Source organism: Solanum verrucosum, unplaced genomic scaffold (genome assembly GCF_900185275.1).
Source record: "Solanum verrucosum unplaced genomic scaffold, falcon-dt-bn FXZP01000028.1, whole genome shotgun sequence".
In the NCBI taxonomy this organism is placed as follows: domain Eukaryota; kingdom Viridiplantae; phylum Streptophyta; class Magnoliopsida; order Solanales; family Solanaceae; genus Solanum; species Solanum verrucosum.
Window position 1 is genome coordinate 196,722 of NW_026020183.1, and position 18,638 is coordinate 215,359.

At 36.8% G+C, this 18,638-nt stretch overlaps 1 protein-coding gene across 1 annotated transcript in view; it reads right to left on the reverse strand.

The window, feature by feature from the left end:
* Nucleotides 1-17,676, reverse strand: part of LOC125829231 (mannosyl-oligosaccharide glucosidase GCS1-like) — a 35,450-nt gene extending 17,774 nt beyond the window's left edge. Inside the window, exons 1-7 of the mRNA XM_049508478.1 lie at nucleotides 17,204-17,676; nucleotides 17,044-17,117; nucleotides 7,271-7,522; nucleotides 5,832-6,006; nucleotides 3,748-3,834; nucleotides 3,556-3,624; nucleotides 3,381-3,477 (exon numbers count right to left, since the gene is read on the reverse strand). Coding sequence (XP_049364435.1) covers nucleotides 3,381-3,477; nucleotides 3,556-3,624; nucleotides 3,748-3,834; nucleotides 5,832-6,006; nucleotides 7,271-7,522; nucleotides 17,044-17,117; nucleotides 17,204-17,488 — 1,039 coding nt within the window. The 5' untranslated portion in view covers nucleotides 17,489-17,676. The remainder of the gene's footprint in view (nucleotides 1-3,380; nucleotides 3,478-3,555; nucleotides 3,625-3,747; nucleotides 3,835-5,831; nucleotides 6,007-7,270; nucleotides 7,523-17,043; nucleotides 17,118-17,203) is intronic.
* Nucleotides 17,677-18,638: the final 962 nt, after the last annotated feature.

Consider the following 18,638-nt stretch of genomic DNA (forward strand, 5'->3'; position numbering starts at 1 on the left):
TTCCTTGGAGCTCTAGGGATCCAAATAGAGTCATGGGAGAAAGTACCTTCCCCTCTCACTAGTAACCTCTTAAAATAAGAGCAAACAGTGAATAATCCATATCCACTCTCTCACCAGCTCCATAAATCTGATAACTTATTAGGAGTGGTTAGCCCATACAAAAACTCAATCAGATTGTGAAATTTGTCCAACTACTAATCCTATAGGTTCCTTTTGAATTTAAGTCCCTGTGAATAACCCCTCGTGAGACACAATTTGTTTGACTGTCTTCTCTCTTTGTTGCAACTGCTTTCTCATGCTCCATTAGGGTTCATAGTCTCATCCTGAAAAGGTTTTTTTCTTTCACCAGGTATACGCTAAACTGTCACTGCTATCCTATCAACAGGTCAGTCAATATCAGTAGTGGAGGAAGAAGAGTAGTGCCCTTTTTTCAGTTAGTCTTAATAGTTTAATAATTCAACTAGTGGTTTTCTTGCCTAAAAAGGAGTCAGCCCAACATGGGCTATGATAGACAAGACCAAAGATTTACGCAGTCCTTCTGTGCTTGGTTTGTGCACTGGCACAGCAGAAGAAGCTGCTAAGATATAAATTAGAAAAGACTTCTCACAGCATGTTCTCCCCACACCACGTATGAGCCCAGAAACTAATCATGCTTCCATCCCCAACCTCAAAGGAAATATTTCCACAAAAACCCTTCCATCTTATGAGGGAAGCAACAACGGGTACCATAGAGAAGCGGCTTTGCAACAATCAGATTTTCGGCGAGGTATAATTAAAGGCTCTATGCGGGCTCAAAAGCGCAAAACATTTATTTTGAAACTAGGAACCTAAAATGTCAATTACAAAAATTAGGTCATCTATATACTCTGAATTGCACCAATAGCAAAGAGTAAGAATACAATTCATTTAAATCCTTCTTGAAGGGCTACAAGTATCTTCAAAACACCTAGAATTCCTTTTCTTGTCTACATATTGACGCAAGGGCAATTTTCCATCCGACTTTGTTTGTGTTGCCATCCCCCTCTATTTTCCAGTTTATCATTGCCCATCTTATACCTCTGAAATTGATAAACATAACTAACTAATCACTTTGCAATGTAGAAAGAGATGGCTAATTGCCTTTGCATTTTGTTCACATAATTAGCATCTTGAACACAAATGGATTCCCTTTTTCCTCTTTCCGAACCCATCGGCAGCCCCTTAAAGTTGGCACCAATTTTCACTTAGACACCTCAAGTAGGCTTTGTTCATTTTAAACACCTCAAGTAGGGCCCCGCTGTGTCATTTTGACACTTTTTTGACAATCAGCTGAAATTACAAAGTGAGTGTAATACACTTGTGGATGACATGACATGATATGATGACTAATTAAAAGTTGACATGTGGCATTTGAGTGTAAAAATAATAATAAATTATAAAAAACAACTAATTTTCAACAAAATTAAATAAATAAGATTACCTATTTTCTACCACTCCACCCCCACCCCATCAGCCTTACTTCCGTCCTTTTTGCCTCCCCAACCCTCCCACCCTTTTTTGGTTATTCTTCCTTTTTTAAAAAAAAAAAAATCATTAGATTTTAATTCTTTTTTTCTTTTTTCGTTGTAAATTTGATTTTGAGAACCATTTTATCGATAGTGAGGTGAGGTTCTGACAGATATGACATTCTTCTTCTATTTCTTTTGAAAAAAATGTGTGTTTTGTTCTAATAAAATGTTTTCAAAATTAGTGTGAGTTAGGCCTAAGTCCTAATTTCACATGGTATCAGAGCAGGGTCCATCTCACCCAATGTTGGGGTCCCCAAAAAATCAAAATTGCCCACGCACCAAGTGCTAAGCACTGGGGGTCAGGTGGGTGTTAAAGAATGACAAAAGTCCCACATTGGTGGTTAATGAGATGGGTCGACTCCTTATAAGGCTTAGGCAATCCTCCTCCCTTTGAGCTAGCTTTTGGGGTATGAGTTAGGTCTTAGACCTAATTTCACAAATACTATCCAGGACTACTTTCCCCTGTTTCTTGCCCCTGTACTCTGGGACTTCATGTCCAGTACCAGGCGTTTCAACTCTTTTAAGCCTTTTATTTTAGGAGTTGTCGTAACCCCTGGCTCAGGTTCCTACATAATAGATACTGTCAATCTTCTTGAAAAGTGTCAGTCTCTTTTTCGCATCCCTGAAATTCAATCCCAACGTGCTTGCTTAATTTGATTATGTTTTGATGAACCCTTAATGATGCATCCATCTCCCCATCAAAATCTTCATCTTGATGCTGAAAATTTAATGCTTCAGCATCCTTGACAACCCGTGCAGCAGCTTCAGATGACTCAATTAATTGCATGGCTTTTTGTCTTTATTACTATGAATCAGTGTTCCAACCCCTTCTATATTTGTCATTGCATCTATGTAATCATCTGATTCTTTTTGGTTCACCTTGTCATATAATTTTTGTGCTTGGTTCTCTTCTGAATTTTGAGTCAGCAAGTCCCCAGAATTACTATTGAAAAACCCACATCTAGACAATTTGCTTTGAACTCTACCAGCATTGGACCTATTTGCATGTTGCTAAAAATATAAACTGGTTTGATATAAGGAGATGAGCCTCAGTAAGTAAAACTGGGCCTGTTTTAAAAGGTGGCTCCTTTGCTCTTTAACTGATGATTGCCTGTTAGCCTAAATCAGGGCCCAAATTTTGCTTAAGTGGCCCCCCACTCCAAGACAGGTGTCTCTGGATCCTTGGTAGCTGCACAATTTTTTTTAAAAAAACTTCCTCAGAGGTGTTCACATGCTTGTTCTCCTCTATAACACAGCTGTTTGCCCTAGCTCTTCTATATACGGCTTATGCCCATTGGTCCTTTGTCATCCCTGCTTCTCCATCTCCGGCGAACAATGACAAATCTCTTTTCTACTAGACTGCAGGTCAACATTACATTCATTTACCTATGACAAACAAATGGATCATCTTTAATCCCCTTTGACCTCCATCTCTTTTCTGTTATTGTCTCATTTGTTGATTATACGCTATCTTTTGTATTGACTGTTATGTTTTATATATATCTCTCCTGTCACTTAGATTTGTTGTTCTTGAGCTGAGGGTCTCCCGGAAACAGCCTCTCTACCTCCACGAGGTAGTGGCAAGGTCTGCGTACACTTTACCCTCCCCAGACCCCACCTAGTGGGATTTCACTGGGCATGTTGTTGTTGTTGACCTCCATCTCTTTTCTACTTTCCTCATTAGATACATGTTGAAGTCAGAATAATTCCAGAATTTCTTTTTAAACATTTCCACTTATTAACAAAAAGAATCTAAAGATTTCCACTTATCAACAAAAAAATCTAAAGATTTCCTTTTTATGTCAATCATACTCTAATGAACTCAGCATAAACCTGTCAGCCTGCTGGCCCGTTCTTCAACTCTTGAATCACGAGTACTGGTTCCAGAGAGAAAAACAATGTCTGCTTTAAAAGGAATCCTAGCAGAAATCTGGATTAAAAAGAAAACCTACTTAACAATATATAGATCAGCAGTAGTGAAGATAGTGATAATTGACTGAGAACGTACCTGAAATACTAAAATGTTGGGAGAATCATCAGATGAGTCCGAAAGCTGTAAATGGCCAAATTGTCTTGCCTAACAAAACATGGACGAAAAGCAAGCAACAGACTAAGTGGCCAACTACTAAGGTAGAAGGCAAACTGTAAGATTTGACATAACTTCCAACAATGTAGCTACAAATATGAATAGTATGCGTACTTGGACTGCCAAATTTGCCTGGACTAGGTCAGAGAGATTGTGAATGTGAGGTGTCTTGAAGCCAGAATAATGTACTCCAGATACATCCTACAAGAAGTTCTTCAAATAAAAATCTAACCGCAGATAAATGCTAAACAATAAGAGCACCTGTTGAAACATTAAAAAGAGGGTCATAGAGTACAATGCAGAACTACCATTTCAGTTCTTGTACTGTTAAAATATGAAGTACAGATTTGCAATTCAAAAGAATGTCAAAACGATGTCAAAGCAATCTTCTAGAATTAGCAATAAACTACAGGAAAACAACATTATAATAGAGGGATCTCAGTCATGCAGTCTTCAGGAAAGAAAGTGATAACAACAAAATCAAGGTTTCTCCTATATAATTACAACATCTCAGAGCAGAAGGGATCAGTTCTCCTATAGAAATAACATTTATTCATACCTATCTTTTGAAAAGAAGGCAGAAATATTAGTTAAATGGAGCTTTTTATCTATGCTTTGAATGACCAAAACACAAGATTCTTAAAAAGAATCTTTAAACACTAACAATCCCTTGCCTTATATGGAGTTTATTGTTAGTATTTACTGATGAAAGCAGTGTATACATATGTATAAGGTGTTAAAGATGCAACTAAGTCGTCGTCATCTACCTCACTTTGGTATAAAGCAACCTCAAAGCCAGCATGCTAACTCAAGTTTGACAAATTTCTTCCCTTTGCAAAGCTCTCTTCGTGGTTGACTGAAATTTGGTAGAAGAAAAGGCATATCTAGACCTGAGAGATTACATCCTTCCCTATAGAAATTTTTCTTTGAAATGTGAATGGTTGTATCCAAAGCAACACTGAGTGTTCTGGAAACTCTGTGAAGAATAAAATAAAATAAAAAGATTATGTCCCTTCCTAAACAGGTATGGATACTAGAAGCTCTAAAACAGAGCACTGCATCTACAAGTTCAATTTTGCACTAAAGATAGAACCAAAAAGTGTTGTTAGCCTGTATCTTCTGAATGGAACTATATTTGCCTTTCAAACACCTCAAGTTCCTCTTTTTTTTCTTCCAAATTTTTCACCATATACAAGTTGGTTCAGTATTCCACCATTTCCTCCTTCCTTTATCAGGCCCCACTGTCTTGTTTCCTGGCATCCTTTCCTCTAGAAACATGGAAACTAACATTCTAACTACCCTACTAAAACTAGTATATAAGGTAGAAATGACTGAGGTTCTTTTTTTTTATTTCCAACTCATCTAATTTTAGAAAGACTGGAAATGCAAAGCATGACAGGTAAGCATTTCTCGACTTTTACCTTCTTCCAAAAGTTTTGTAATACACCTTGTACTCTTAGTCATTCCCCCTCCTTATTGCACTCTTTTATTTCGCTACCAAGCTATATCCTTACATTAACCATCATCCTTATAGTTCAACACGCAAGAGCCAAGTAGGTTTTGGTTTGAACAGGTACTTTTCACAAACTTTTCTCCAGCTCAATTATCTGGAGGGTTACTTCACCCTGAGTTCATGCTAAAGCAACATTTTCCTGGGTTCACCTTCATGTGAACCAAAGAATAGCCCTCGATATATATTTTGTAATGAATCAGCATCTAACCAGAAACTTAACCAGAGCAACATACCTCCAAAAGTTGTACGTGACAAACAATTGGAAAGCACGATTATTGTGTGCCTAACCTTACCCGAGGACCAGAAAAGACCTCCTAGGCACTTAGCTATCCTCACAAAGCAACAGAAATGAAGGACATAGAACCCTCCAATAAGAACACAAAAAAAAGGAAAAGAAAAGAGAAAGTTCTCTCAATGTAGCATTGTCACTTCAAATATTCAGTGCCGCTAAAAACAATTTTTTAAATAGATCAGTATCCTCTTAAAATAATAAGCCTACAAAAATCAGAAGAGAGATTTTATCCCAAGCCTTGTCACTGAAGAGCTTCACATCTTCGGAAGACATGTATAAGGCAATAGTTAAAAGGTCAAAGAACCATATGAATAAATGCATAATCACAGCTGATTGAAGATCACTGAAATAGTTGACTTTTCAATTGCAATTGAAAATCAGTCAGCAAATTACCTCTGAAAATAAGTGGAGCTGCCAGTCTCCAATGTCACTACGTGATCCTGACGCCAAAATAGAATCACCATGAATATCCAAGACTCTGCTACCCAAAGTAAGACTTTTTCCCCCTTCATCAGCCACATAAAAAAACAAGTGTGCGGTTTTTAACATTTCTTCATCAGGGACAGATCTGTGAAGAAATTTGAGTGTCAATTGTTTAAGGGATAAAAGACATGAGATGGAGATACAAATTCATAACTATCATAAGATTTCAGTTGGAAATACAGCTTTTCAGAAAAGAATATCATTCATGCTTAAAGTGGTCGCAATACTAAAATTAACTTGTGAAGTAAATGCAGTAGAGACTTTTAATAAGAGAACACAATACCCTAGTTAAGTTAATGATGATCATCTGTGAAAAAATAACCAACAGCCACAATCACTGATCCCACTGCTTTAAGATGCAAGAGGCAAACAAATTTTCAAGAGTCCAGGCACTCCAATCTCATTCAGCAATTTTACCACACTTTTTCTAATGTGTTGTACGCGCACTTTAAGTTAAGATATGCCATCACACATGAAATTTATTATTCAACTTGAAATGATCTTACATATTGTTGATTAGCATAATTTAAAAGGCATGATTCTAGAAGATTTTACTCTTGCCTAATTGTAGGAGAAGATTGATTTTATTAATTAGCTGTAATTCACTGTCTTTCCTATTATAGTCATAGGATTCTTTGTATAAATGCTCTTGTTTTATGGGATGTAAAAGTATAAAGAAGCTTTCTCTTCTTGACCAAAATATACAGATATATCTTCCAAGAAATACCCTTTTTTTCCTAGATAAAGTAAATTATATTAAAATCAGAACCAAGATGGTACTGTGTGGAGTACAATCTACCTGAACATTACAGTTTCTCCACTACATCCTCATGTTTTGCAAGAAATTCAGAAAGTGATTCACATTTTCTACGTTATAACCCCTACACCCAAAGTACAAAAAAAATTATCGTCCAGACAAACCTAAACCAAAAGTATAAATTATGTAAACACCTATTCTTTACAAAAGAAATATGATATTCTTCCCTTTTAACATCTGTTCCTCTCCAACCAAATAGTCCATATAATGCATAATGGACCTGTAGACACATTCACAACATGATACCAAATAAGAAAGGAGTTGATGAAATAAAGACAAACTCAATTTGTTGATTACCTAGGTCATCATTCAATCAACCAATGACACCTATATATCATTAATTGCAGAAAACAGATGAAATCTGCAGCAAATGACTAAGCTTTGTATAAGCCGAAGCAACGTGCTATTTCCTTACTAGAGAACCTGATTGTAAACAAATTTCTACTTTGACAGGCACAACATCCACAAGAGCCAAGTATTTGCATGTCAGGCTAAAGAAAGGAAGATCATGAGAGATGGTAAGGAGAAGTACTCATCGCTCTGCACTCCAATTCGAACAGCCCAGTCTCCACCATAGCCACTACCATGATCCTTGGATTTCAGAAAACTAGTAGTCAAGGTCATTGTCTGTTCACTCAGAACCTGATGTCCATAATCCCGTCCATTATGACTAGTCCAGCCATATTGTTTCAACTCATCTGAATCTTGGCATACATGACGCATGAAATACCTCTCATTCTTGACTCCAAGCCACATTAAGCCAGCAACTAATGATTGTGGAGTCCTGCATGTTATATTATAAGAACATATAAAGTGAAGCTCCATCAAAGAGTATATTACAAACATATAAAAAAAGAACAATGTAGTATACAAACAATAGAGAAAATGATAAAAGAGTTAACAAGACAACACCAGTATGGGCATCCCCAGTATCAGTAATACTTTTATTTCCTACACTGGACCTTGGTAACTGATGCATCAACAAGTCCGTTGCCTCGACAGAAATGCTCAATTGTGACACAATTAGTTGTCGCGTTTCTCAAGTTGAACCAACAAAATCTACTCAAAATTTTCAATGGGATAATGGGATAAACACCAGGATGCTAGCATTATAGCATTCTATTTATCTCCAACATCTTTCTGTTTTCCATGACCTCAATTCCTAAAATATTCAAATAGAAATGGTAAACTAATACACAGTGAGTGCAGAACCTTACCATGTATTTGTGCAATCTCTGCACCAAATGTCACAGCTTGGAATTGGTTGCATTCATTCATTTCATGATATTAGGAATCAGGTAAAGCGCGGTGAAATGATATCACCACTTTGTAAGATTAAGATACTTCCTTCTGATTATGTCAGCAAAAGATGAACTTGTTTTATTCTTATGCTCTAGTTACAATAACCAAGAAAGTCTATCTATCCACATTAATTCTATGATCTCTTTTTTTCAAACTGGTAAGGTTGTAGTCTCCAGTATTAAGGGTATGCTGGTCACCTCCAAAAAAAAAAGCAATTACAACTTCCTAATAAATCTATAATTTGAGCAGTATATTCTATACACAACTGTTTACACCAAAAGAGCAAAGATAAAATACAATTCATTTTACTTTATGAATGGAATTGGACATGTCTTCAAAACATCTGTCATTCCTCTCTCTCCATATTGACCACCACATACATGATAGGATTAATCTCCACTACCTCTTCTGGTTCTTGCTTCCACCCCTCCTAACCCAGCAGCTCAGAAGGTCTGATGTATGCTCTGGCATGATCTAACTAGTGCATGTACTGATGAGGAAGAGGTTCCATAGCTGGGTAGTAAACTTGCAATACAAATATAGGTGTTTGTTAGTTTCCCATGTCATATTATATAGAAAACACCGGGGAACAAGCTGTCTTCCTTTTCTCTGCAACACTTCTTTGAGTTAGTCATACCCTCTTAGTAACCAACCAAGAGCCACTCATTCTACCTCCCAATCATTTAGTAATCTTCTGAAACAGATGTCCCATACCTGTGTTGTCCAGCAATCAGAAACAGTTACCTCACGATTCACACAAATTAGGTGCAAGTCTGGGGAAGACCTCCTTAAGAGGACTTAGATCAATCCACCCATCCTTCAAAAATTGTCTTAGTACCATTTCACACCTTGAGACAAATATTTGCTTCCAATACTGGCCATAGGTTCTTGATAGTCCTCCAAACCCCCATTCCATAAGAATGAGAGACAGTTTTTGTACACCAGGGACAGAGTTAACCATAGTCAGTCACTATGACTTCCTTCCACAAGGCTCTTTCCTCACAAGTGTATCTCCACAACCACTTAATTAGCAAGCTTTCATTCTGTAGGTTCAGATTTCTGATTTACAAGCCCCCTCTTTTCTTGCTAAGAAGCATTGTTTTCCAATTTACCAAGCAGTACCCCATCCCTTCTTTATTTCCTTGCCATAGAAATTTTCTCCTCAGCCTGTCAAGATTTTTCACCAATTCTGCTGGAAGTGGGAATAGGGACATCACAAGAATGGGCAAAGAAAGGTATTGGGCCTTCCCATTAGCTAACTCCCTCCTAGATACAGGTATTGGGCCTTCCCATTAGCTAACTTCCTCTTCGTTTTCTCAACGATCCCATCCCAGATTTCCAATGCCTTATGTTTAGTACCCAGAGGCGTTCCAAGATAGGTTGTAGGTAACTGTTCTCCTTTGCATCCCAAAATGTTTTGCCAACTCTTGAATCTTGGGACCTCCTTGATTGGGAATAGGTTGCTCTTCCCCATTTAACTCTCAAACCTACTATAGCTTCAAAGAGGACCAGGATTACTCTGATATATTTGATATGTTCAGCTACTGGCTCCGAGAAGATGATGGTGTCATCTGCATAAAGCATAGAACATATCTCCTTTTCCTCCCCCACTCTGTCACTGATCTGAATGCCCCTGATCCACCTCTTTTGAGTTGCAATTCTCATCATGCTATCAGAACCCTCCATAGCAAGGATGAATAGAAAAGGGGGGAAAGGATTACCTTGTCTCAGTCTCTTTCGGATGAAAAACACCCATTGGTTCCCCATTCACCATAACAGAGAACTTGACTGTTTTGATACAGTACTCAATCAATTTCAACCACCACTCCCAAACTCCATTTGTCTGAGAATATTCAATAAATAGGTCCAATTTCACATGACCATAGGCTTTTGGATATCCAGCTTGCACATTATCCTGGGACTCCACCTTTCCTTCTTGAGTCTATGCACTCACTGACTATAAGAGTTACATCCATGATCTATCTCCCTTTTATAAAAGTCATACGGTGCTTTTGACCAGCTTGTTCACCATTTTTTTAAGCCTCTTCGCTAACAGTCTAGCAATGATTTTGTACATCCCAATTCCCACCAACCAGAGAAATTGGTTTGAAGTCCTTCAAGTCTGTAGCACCTGGTTTCTTTGGAATCAGGGCAATGAAGCTTGCAGTGAATTTTTTGGCAAAGGCTTGGTTGGAGTGAAAATAGTGAACACTATTAATGATGTCTTCCTTCAGATACCCCAAAAAGATTGGGAACCCATTTGGCCCAGGAGCCTTCACATGTTAAGGCATTCTTATATTTCCTCCTTCCTTTGTCTCCAATTTTGCTTTAAGCATTTTCAGCTTTTTAGCTAATACATGTCCTAGTCTGCTATTCACACAAAAGGATTCCCACCATCCTCTGACCTTGTCTTGAAAAACAACTACTTCCAGCCACCAAGTCTCAAATTTGATATAAGACTTCTTTCATTCCCAGTTTCCACAGGACAATAAGATAGGATTGTGATCAGAATTCAATTTGGGAAAATCTCCCCCCACCCAATTCAGCACAGTGTAGAAACCTGTCAATTCTGGATGCACATCCATACTCCCCTCTTCTTCCTTGTAAAATATCCTCTAAATAAAGGAGGATCCACCAGCACTAGTTCCTCTATGCAGTCAGAAAATTTTGTCATAGCACAACTTGTGTTAGTTAGTTCTCCCTGAAGGATACCTACTGACTTAATCCATGGCCATTTGAAATTGTTTTTCATGTCTAACAATTCTTGCCACAGAATTGTTATGGCCATTCTATTACAATCTGCATATATTGCACTTAGATGTCGGTTCCAGTTATCACTGGCACTTCAGAACCTACCAGTGCATGGTTGCCATTGACCACCAATTCTTCATTCCAAATTCTTTTATCCCAAAGAATTAGGATCCCACCACTACTTTCCTGAGCCTTCTTATTAATCATTCACATTCATCCTCTTCCTTTTCAAATCAATGATAGTCTCTCAGAACAAAAAAATTGAAGACAAAGCCTCACTCTGGGTACAATCCAGTGTACTTAAGCTTAGCCAACTTTTTGGGGTTGCTTTTGAAGATGTGATAAGAGGTGGCTTTTGATCTTTTTCTGAGAATTGATCAAAAGAGGGGGAAATTGAGGCAGAAGAAGGTGGAGACAACACCAATCAAAGCAAAGAACACAACCCCAAAGGAGATAAGAAATTTGGAATTCCATGTTAAGTTTAAAGAAGGGGAATCAAGAAACACAAATCTCCAATGAAAGTCAAAATCCTTTCTTGGAATGTAGGGGGGGTAAATGGGGAAGAAAAAAGGGGGATAGTCAGGATATTATTTCAACATTGGGGGGTTGATATTTACGTTCTGGTTGAGACAAAATTGAGAGAATCAGAGGTGAATGTATTCAAACAATTATGGCAAAATAGATGGATGGAGGAATTTCACTTGGATGTTATAGCCAGATGTGGTGGTATCGTAGTAATGTGTATAAGAGGGTGTGGAAAGGAGAGCTAGTGACAGCAGCAAACCAAATGGTAACCTGCAAGTTTGAAGGCATTAATCAGGCATTCACCTGGTTTCTTTCAGCTGTGTATGCTTCTTGTGACCCAATAATTAGAAGAGAACTTTGGCAAGACTTCATCAACATCAAAGAACTGTGTAGTGGGCCTTGGGTAGCTTGTGGAGATTTTAATGACACAAGATATCCAAACGAAAGATCAGAAGGACATAGAATTACTACGCCAATGACTGAATTTTCTGAATGGATCAATGAGATGGAGTTCATTGATCCTTCTTTATTTGGGGTGTCCTTCACATGGAGAAAGGGGGGCAACCACATGTCAGCCTCCAGAATTGATAGGTTCTTATTCTCTTCCCAATGGGATGAGACCTTCACATGGATTAAACAGAACATGCTTCCCAAAATAGGTTCAAACCACAATCCAATTATGCTTCAATGTGGAGATTTAAATTTGAAGAAGTCTTACTTCAAGTTTGACAATGGTGGTTAAGGGTGGAGGGTTTCTCAGGCAAAGTTAAAGAAAGGTGGGCATCTTTCAATATCACTGGTACGGGCTCGTATGTCCTAGCCTCCAAGTTGAGGATGCTAAAAGGGAAGCTAAAAGAATGGAAGCTGGAGAATAGGAACAATTGGAATCAAAGGAAAGAGGCAATTCTAAATCAGCTGTCAATTATAGAAAAGACTCAAGAGTTGAGATTACTATCAGAGGATGAGTTACTTCAGAAATTATATCTTTCAATGGAGTTTGAAGATGTTGCAAAAAATGAGGAAATAGCTTGGAGGCAGAGGTCCAGAGTACATTGGCTCAAACACGGAGACAAAAATACCAAGTATTTTCACAGGATGGCTACAACCCATAAAAGATTTAACACTATTGACCTTAGTTGCGCGGACTCTTCACTTTTGATGCCACACCCATGTTGGATTCACCAAAAATACACTACTTTTGGTGAATCCGACACGCACCCGTGGGTATTTTTGAAGAGTCCGAGCAACATATTGACAAGTTGATGGTGGAAAGGGTTACAGTAAGTAACAGATTCAGATGCAATTAAGGGAACCATAATCAGTAACTGCCAAAATCTATACAGAGAAACACTTAGTTCCTAATTTACCCCTTTCATTAATTATAGTCATTTCCCAATTACATTTTTCAAGACATTGTATTTATTATATTTAAAGGGTGATATAGTAAAATTACCCTTATATTTATAGTTTCTTAAAAGGCGGAATGACCTGGGAGACCCATGTACTTGTCTTCGTTTGTCAGTTGAACCTTCATACTCATCACTTTGCCAACCAAACCCTTAAACTCATCAGAACACAATATTTTAAATCCCTCTGACCATTGACCGAGCTTATGTGACATTAATATTGGTGAATTGGAAATATGTGTGATAGCACGCGCATTTTACTTTTAAAAAAATCAATTTAACAAAATTAAAAAACAAGATTCATCTTCTTCAACCCTCCTTCACCCACCCACCCACCCACGACTTTCTTCCTCTCCACCAGCCTCTCTCCTCTACCCCTCACCACAGCTCTCAACTTTCTTCTTTTTTCCAGCCCATTCTTCTTTCTCCAACCCCACATTCACTCTTCTCCGCCTCTTCTTCTTCTTTTTTTATACAAATCGATTGCCTCAACTTCTTCTAAAATTTTCGTTTTTTAGGTTTGAAAAATATTAGTATCATTATTTTATTAGATGGTTTCAACGAGATGTGGATAATGTGAAGGATGATTGTGACTATTGAAAATTTTAAAACTCCATTGATAAGCTTGAAAAATCTTAAAACATAATAAATGGGTCTTGTGAATTTGTAAAATTAATTAAAAAATTTGATTGGGGTTCATTGAGTTTGTGTTGGTGAACTTGTAGTTGAATTTACAAGTTAAATCGAGAAGAATTTGATTCAATGGGTATGAATTTAGTGCTCAATTTGTGACCAAATATGAAGAAGATGACTCTTTGAAAAGTTTAAGAAATTAAAAATTTGATCTATTATTATTTTAGCACTTAATTTCGTACGTGGCACTAAAAATTGATGTGGAATTCCACGTTTAATCGCGTTCATTATACGCACACTGACCGGAGGAGAAAAGGGCTTAAAATGTTGTGTTCTGATGGGTTTAAGGGTCTAGTTGGCAAAGTGATGAGTATGAGGATTCAACTGACAAACGGAGCTCACTCAGGTGATTCTGCCTTCTTAAAAAGTGTGCAAAGGCAATAGTGGACAAGTATTCTTGGACAAAGGGACTATAAAAATTTGTCAAATTTTTGGAACTGGTAACTTTTCTATATATAAATATTACACTTCAAAAATTAAGAAAAAAAATTCTCATTGTCATTCAACAATCAACCCTCTAACATTCCAACTAAGAATTTTAATTTTCATCCGGAAAAGGATTGGTATTCCTCCCCTTGTTCTTCTTCTCCCCCGTCACAATTCACCAAGCATATCAACCTTCATTAGTTTCCCCTTTCTTTTTAGACTTCCTTTCCCCTCCTTTAGGCGTCATAGATTCTTAATTGAAGTTGTCTCTTTCCACTATTCTTAGAATCATATCTAGGATTTATGCTCAAACCCATTAGCATTTACTCAAAATGTCTTGCATGCTTTCCCATGACTAGTTGCTCCATTTTGATGTCTCAATTACTGTAGGACTTCGAATTTGATCGTCAGAATCACATAAGGGAAGAAAGAGACATTCACTTTAATTGTAACGAGAATTCAGAATCTGAGTCAGCAACTGAAGGAGCGGTGCTAGAGACTGACCTTGGCACACAAAAAGAATAATTCCTTCACTCAACTTCATCATCAACTACTAGATCATGGATCGAGTGTAGTATCTCTACAGGCTTCATCTAAATGTTCTATGGAGGCTGAGGAGGGATGGATGAATTAGAAATAGGACCTTTTTGCCTTATAAACTTGCTAGCCTTGCTTGGTTTGGCCAAATTTTTACTCCCGCTTTCCCTCTTATAACAGTGGACTCTTTAAAATAATAGGCCTGATCTATGTTTTTTGTTCCAAAAGGTCCATTAGCATCATTTTAATCTGTAACTGAGATGGAGTTTGTTCAACTAAAGGACCAATTACATGGTTTAGTTCAAATATCTAGCCTTGTTTGTCACTCATGTGGTCCACCACTACATCCACCATGTCTATTACTGACTGCAACTAGCATTTTGGGACTTGAGGTAGCCACTCCTATAACCATCGACTTTGCTACGTCAGCAACCCCATTATGATAAAGGAATAGTCATCCGCGATCAAGACACAATATTTTCAATCTCCTATTTCCGCCTCCACCCTAAAGGAGGATCTAAGAGAGAAACTTTGACGCATAATCAAGCCCAAACTAGATCCGATTGTTCTTTTGTTTCAACATCCATTGCAACAAAACCACCAAAAATATCTTCAATGGATTTGCAATTACCTTCTGACCAAGCATGAAGAAGAAGACCTAGGCTTTAATCCATACATGTTCTGAGTTCACCTTGTTCATTTGTGTGATGGACACCGGCAACCACCAATCCAATGAAAGTCTTCTCCTATTTCAAAACCATTTGTTTTCTTCAACCCTCGTAGCTTCTTGTTTTGGCGGAAGATAGAGGAGGAATTGGTTATGGGAAAGATGTGGTACTCTAATATTGGATGTAATTTGCCATCTTTCAATTAAGCCAGCTTTGAATCACTTTCGATTTAGGAAATGTTACCAGTTCCAAAAAAAAAAAAATCACTTCCGATTTAGGGGATACATGGAATGGATCGTTAAAGGTGTCACTCAAGCAGTTTGAGATTTCAGGAAATATGAAATGTTTTTGCAGTTAGGTTAATTTTGACCATATATTTTTTACAACTGTAGTGTCCGGGTCAACTTGCGCGAACCTCAACTAATTCCACGGGATACATGTCACCTCCCACCAGCAATAGATACTAGATAACTATGTCCTTCAAGGCTAGAACATATACGAAGAAATCACCTAGTGTTTTTGTTTTTACTAGGATTTGAACTTGAGCCCTCATGGTGCTCAATCCCACTTTATTAACCACTAGGCTACACCCTTGGGTGTAATTTTGACCATATTATCCACCACTTTTGCAACATTTACCCCATTGTCCAACTAATCTTGTTCAACTGCAGCATTTGTACATGAAAACTCCGGCGTGGTGCGACACAGTAAGGTGCAAGGTTTGCCTAGGAACTAAAGAATTCTTCTAGCAGTATCCCTCCATCCTATATTCTATCTATTTTTTGGTAGAGGCTTCCCGTATCCTATGCATGATTCTATCCTTACAAAAGGACCATAGCAATTGAAATTCAGGTACATCCTATATGAAAAGTTTCATCAATTTTCAGTCATCTTCGAAATGACGACTCTTTTCAATTAGCAAAAAAAACATCCATTAACATTCTCACTAATATCTAAAAGTTCTAAAGATTTTTCTCACTCTAAGAAGAACAATCTTTTTGCCATGATAGAACAGAAATTAACTAAGAAAATCATTGAAGATAGTCATCGAAAAAGAATAAAAAAAATATCCATGTTTCCCAAGAAAAAGAATAGTTTGCTATCTCTTGATGTTGATTGGTGCCCAAATACTATTGTGATGAAAGGACATAATGATCTTCCTTATCAGAAAAAGGCATAATTTTTATTATTATAGATTGTGATACGTCAGTAACTAGATTATTTACATCACAAACCAGGACTCATGAAGACAAACCTGACTCATGGACAATTTAAAATTAAAAGATAAAGGGAAAAGAAAGAACCATCTAAAAACATGAAACTTTCTCTAAGCCTTAATCCTTACCTTGTAGCTTAAGATACAACAACTACTACTACCATGTCACAATCTCAAACTAGTTGGATCAACTCTACCAATCCTCAACATCCATTCCTTTCTACAAGGATGGATTCATTCCAAATATTATCGTGAGCATTCATATATATTACTCCCTCCGTCCCATTTTATGTGAGGTACTTTGACTCGGCATAGAGTTTAAGAAAAAAGGAAGACTTTTAAAACTTGTGGTCCAAAATGAATGATAGAAATTTGCGTAGCTGTAAATCATTTCATTAAGGGTAAAATAGACATTTTATAGTCAAATTGTTACTTGATATAGAAATGTGTCATTCTTTTTGGGACTGACTAAAAAGGAAAGTAAGTCACATAAATTGGGACAGAGGGAGTAACTAATTTTGTACTCAGTCAACCTAAAGCAAAACTTATGACACTTCCCATGTGTGCACCTCTATTTATATTCTACTACTTTTAATTATAGGCAAAAGACTGCCAAATGATACAACCCAAACATATATAAAATAAAACAAATTCTACCAATGAGAAATATATTTTTGATTTAAGTAATATATTATTGATGTTGTGGGAGAAAAGGAAAACCCATACACAAGAATTATACCAAGAGGTAGAAAATCAAACCATGTGAGCAGAATATACGTACCTTGCACGAACTCCAAAATAAACCTGAGGCCTGTAAGTACCCCAGTACAAGCTCTCTCTATGCTCTCCTTGAAACTGCAGGAAAAAAAATAGAATTATCAAAATGAAAAGAAAAAATCTGTAAATGGAAAAGAAATCAATTGTTTGTGAGTTAAATTTACCATTGGAAGATCCATTAGTTTTGGAGCTGGAAGTGGAGTGATGACTCTTGGTTTTTGAGGTTTCTCCATGGGATTAATGAGTGTATAAATGAAAAAAAGTGCGATCGCAAAGGCAATAATTCCAAACCCTATAAGGAATTTGAGGTTGACGCTGAAAATGTGAATTAAGCTGTTATTTCTAGTTTTATCCTTCCGTAGAATCTGATTAGGATTACGGATTTGGGGATTTTCGGTGGAAGATTTCGAAGCTCTGCTCCGAGTACTTCCCCGTGAAGTTCCCGCCATTGTTGATCGTATGTTTCCAGTTTCGCCGTCTGTCGGAGCTTTACGGATACTGGAACTGAAGTGAAATGACTGAGGAAGAGGACGTTGAGTTTTTCAGATACGAATTTGGGCTTTTGACTCTATAGTCAACCTTTCGGCCCATAAAAGCAAAATCTGGAAAATTTTGACAAATAATCACTAGATAGTTATGGAGGTTTCTAAATTGCAAATCAAATGTCATGGGAAAATTACGCATATAAGCAAATATATACTAGTTAATTAGTTAACATAACTATAGTTTGGCCTTAATTACAATTTGTGACCTACTTTTAGCTATAATTATGCGGCTCAGCTGTTTAGTTTGTATAATTCACACGTTTGTATAATTTGAAATTTGTATAACTATTTACACTTCTGATGTTTGTAATTGTATAAATTCGTTATTTTGAGTTATAACTGAATTATGCAAATGTACCCGCAAATTATACAAACCTGCGAATTATACAAATCCGCGAATTATACAAACGAGTCAGCTTAAACTGTAGCTACAACCCGTAAATATGAAAACTATGGTTATGGAGCATAATTAAGTTTATTATAGTGGTTATTTGCGAAAGTTTCTCATCTTATATATGGATTATTTATGTTGAATCGACTACTAAACATAAAATTATTTATACACTATTTAATACATGCATAACTTACATCTAAATCAATTATGAAACGACCCCTAAGGGGTTAGCCGAAGATGAGGGTGTGCATCAATTCGGTTCTGATAGTGATCTTTAAGGGAATTTTCGTTAGGCTATTAAAATGTATATACAAATTTTTGGATAAAATTAACATTTTTTTTTTAATCAAATATTTATTCAACAAACTAAGCCTAAAGCAAATGACGTTTATAGTCGTTTGTTAAATAATTGGCATATGATATGTCATACAAGTTTTATGAGAGATATACATTCTAATATAAGGACAACTTATATAATTGTATATTTTCTAAAGGACAAATCAACTAATGTACATTAAGATACAGTCAATGATACATGTTTTATAATAGACATGATCCTTGATATACATATATGAAGGATAACTTAAGAGAGAAATACAGTTACAAAGGTGAGAGTATATGGTATAATGTGGATATATGTCACGACCCGATTCCTCGAGT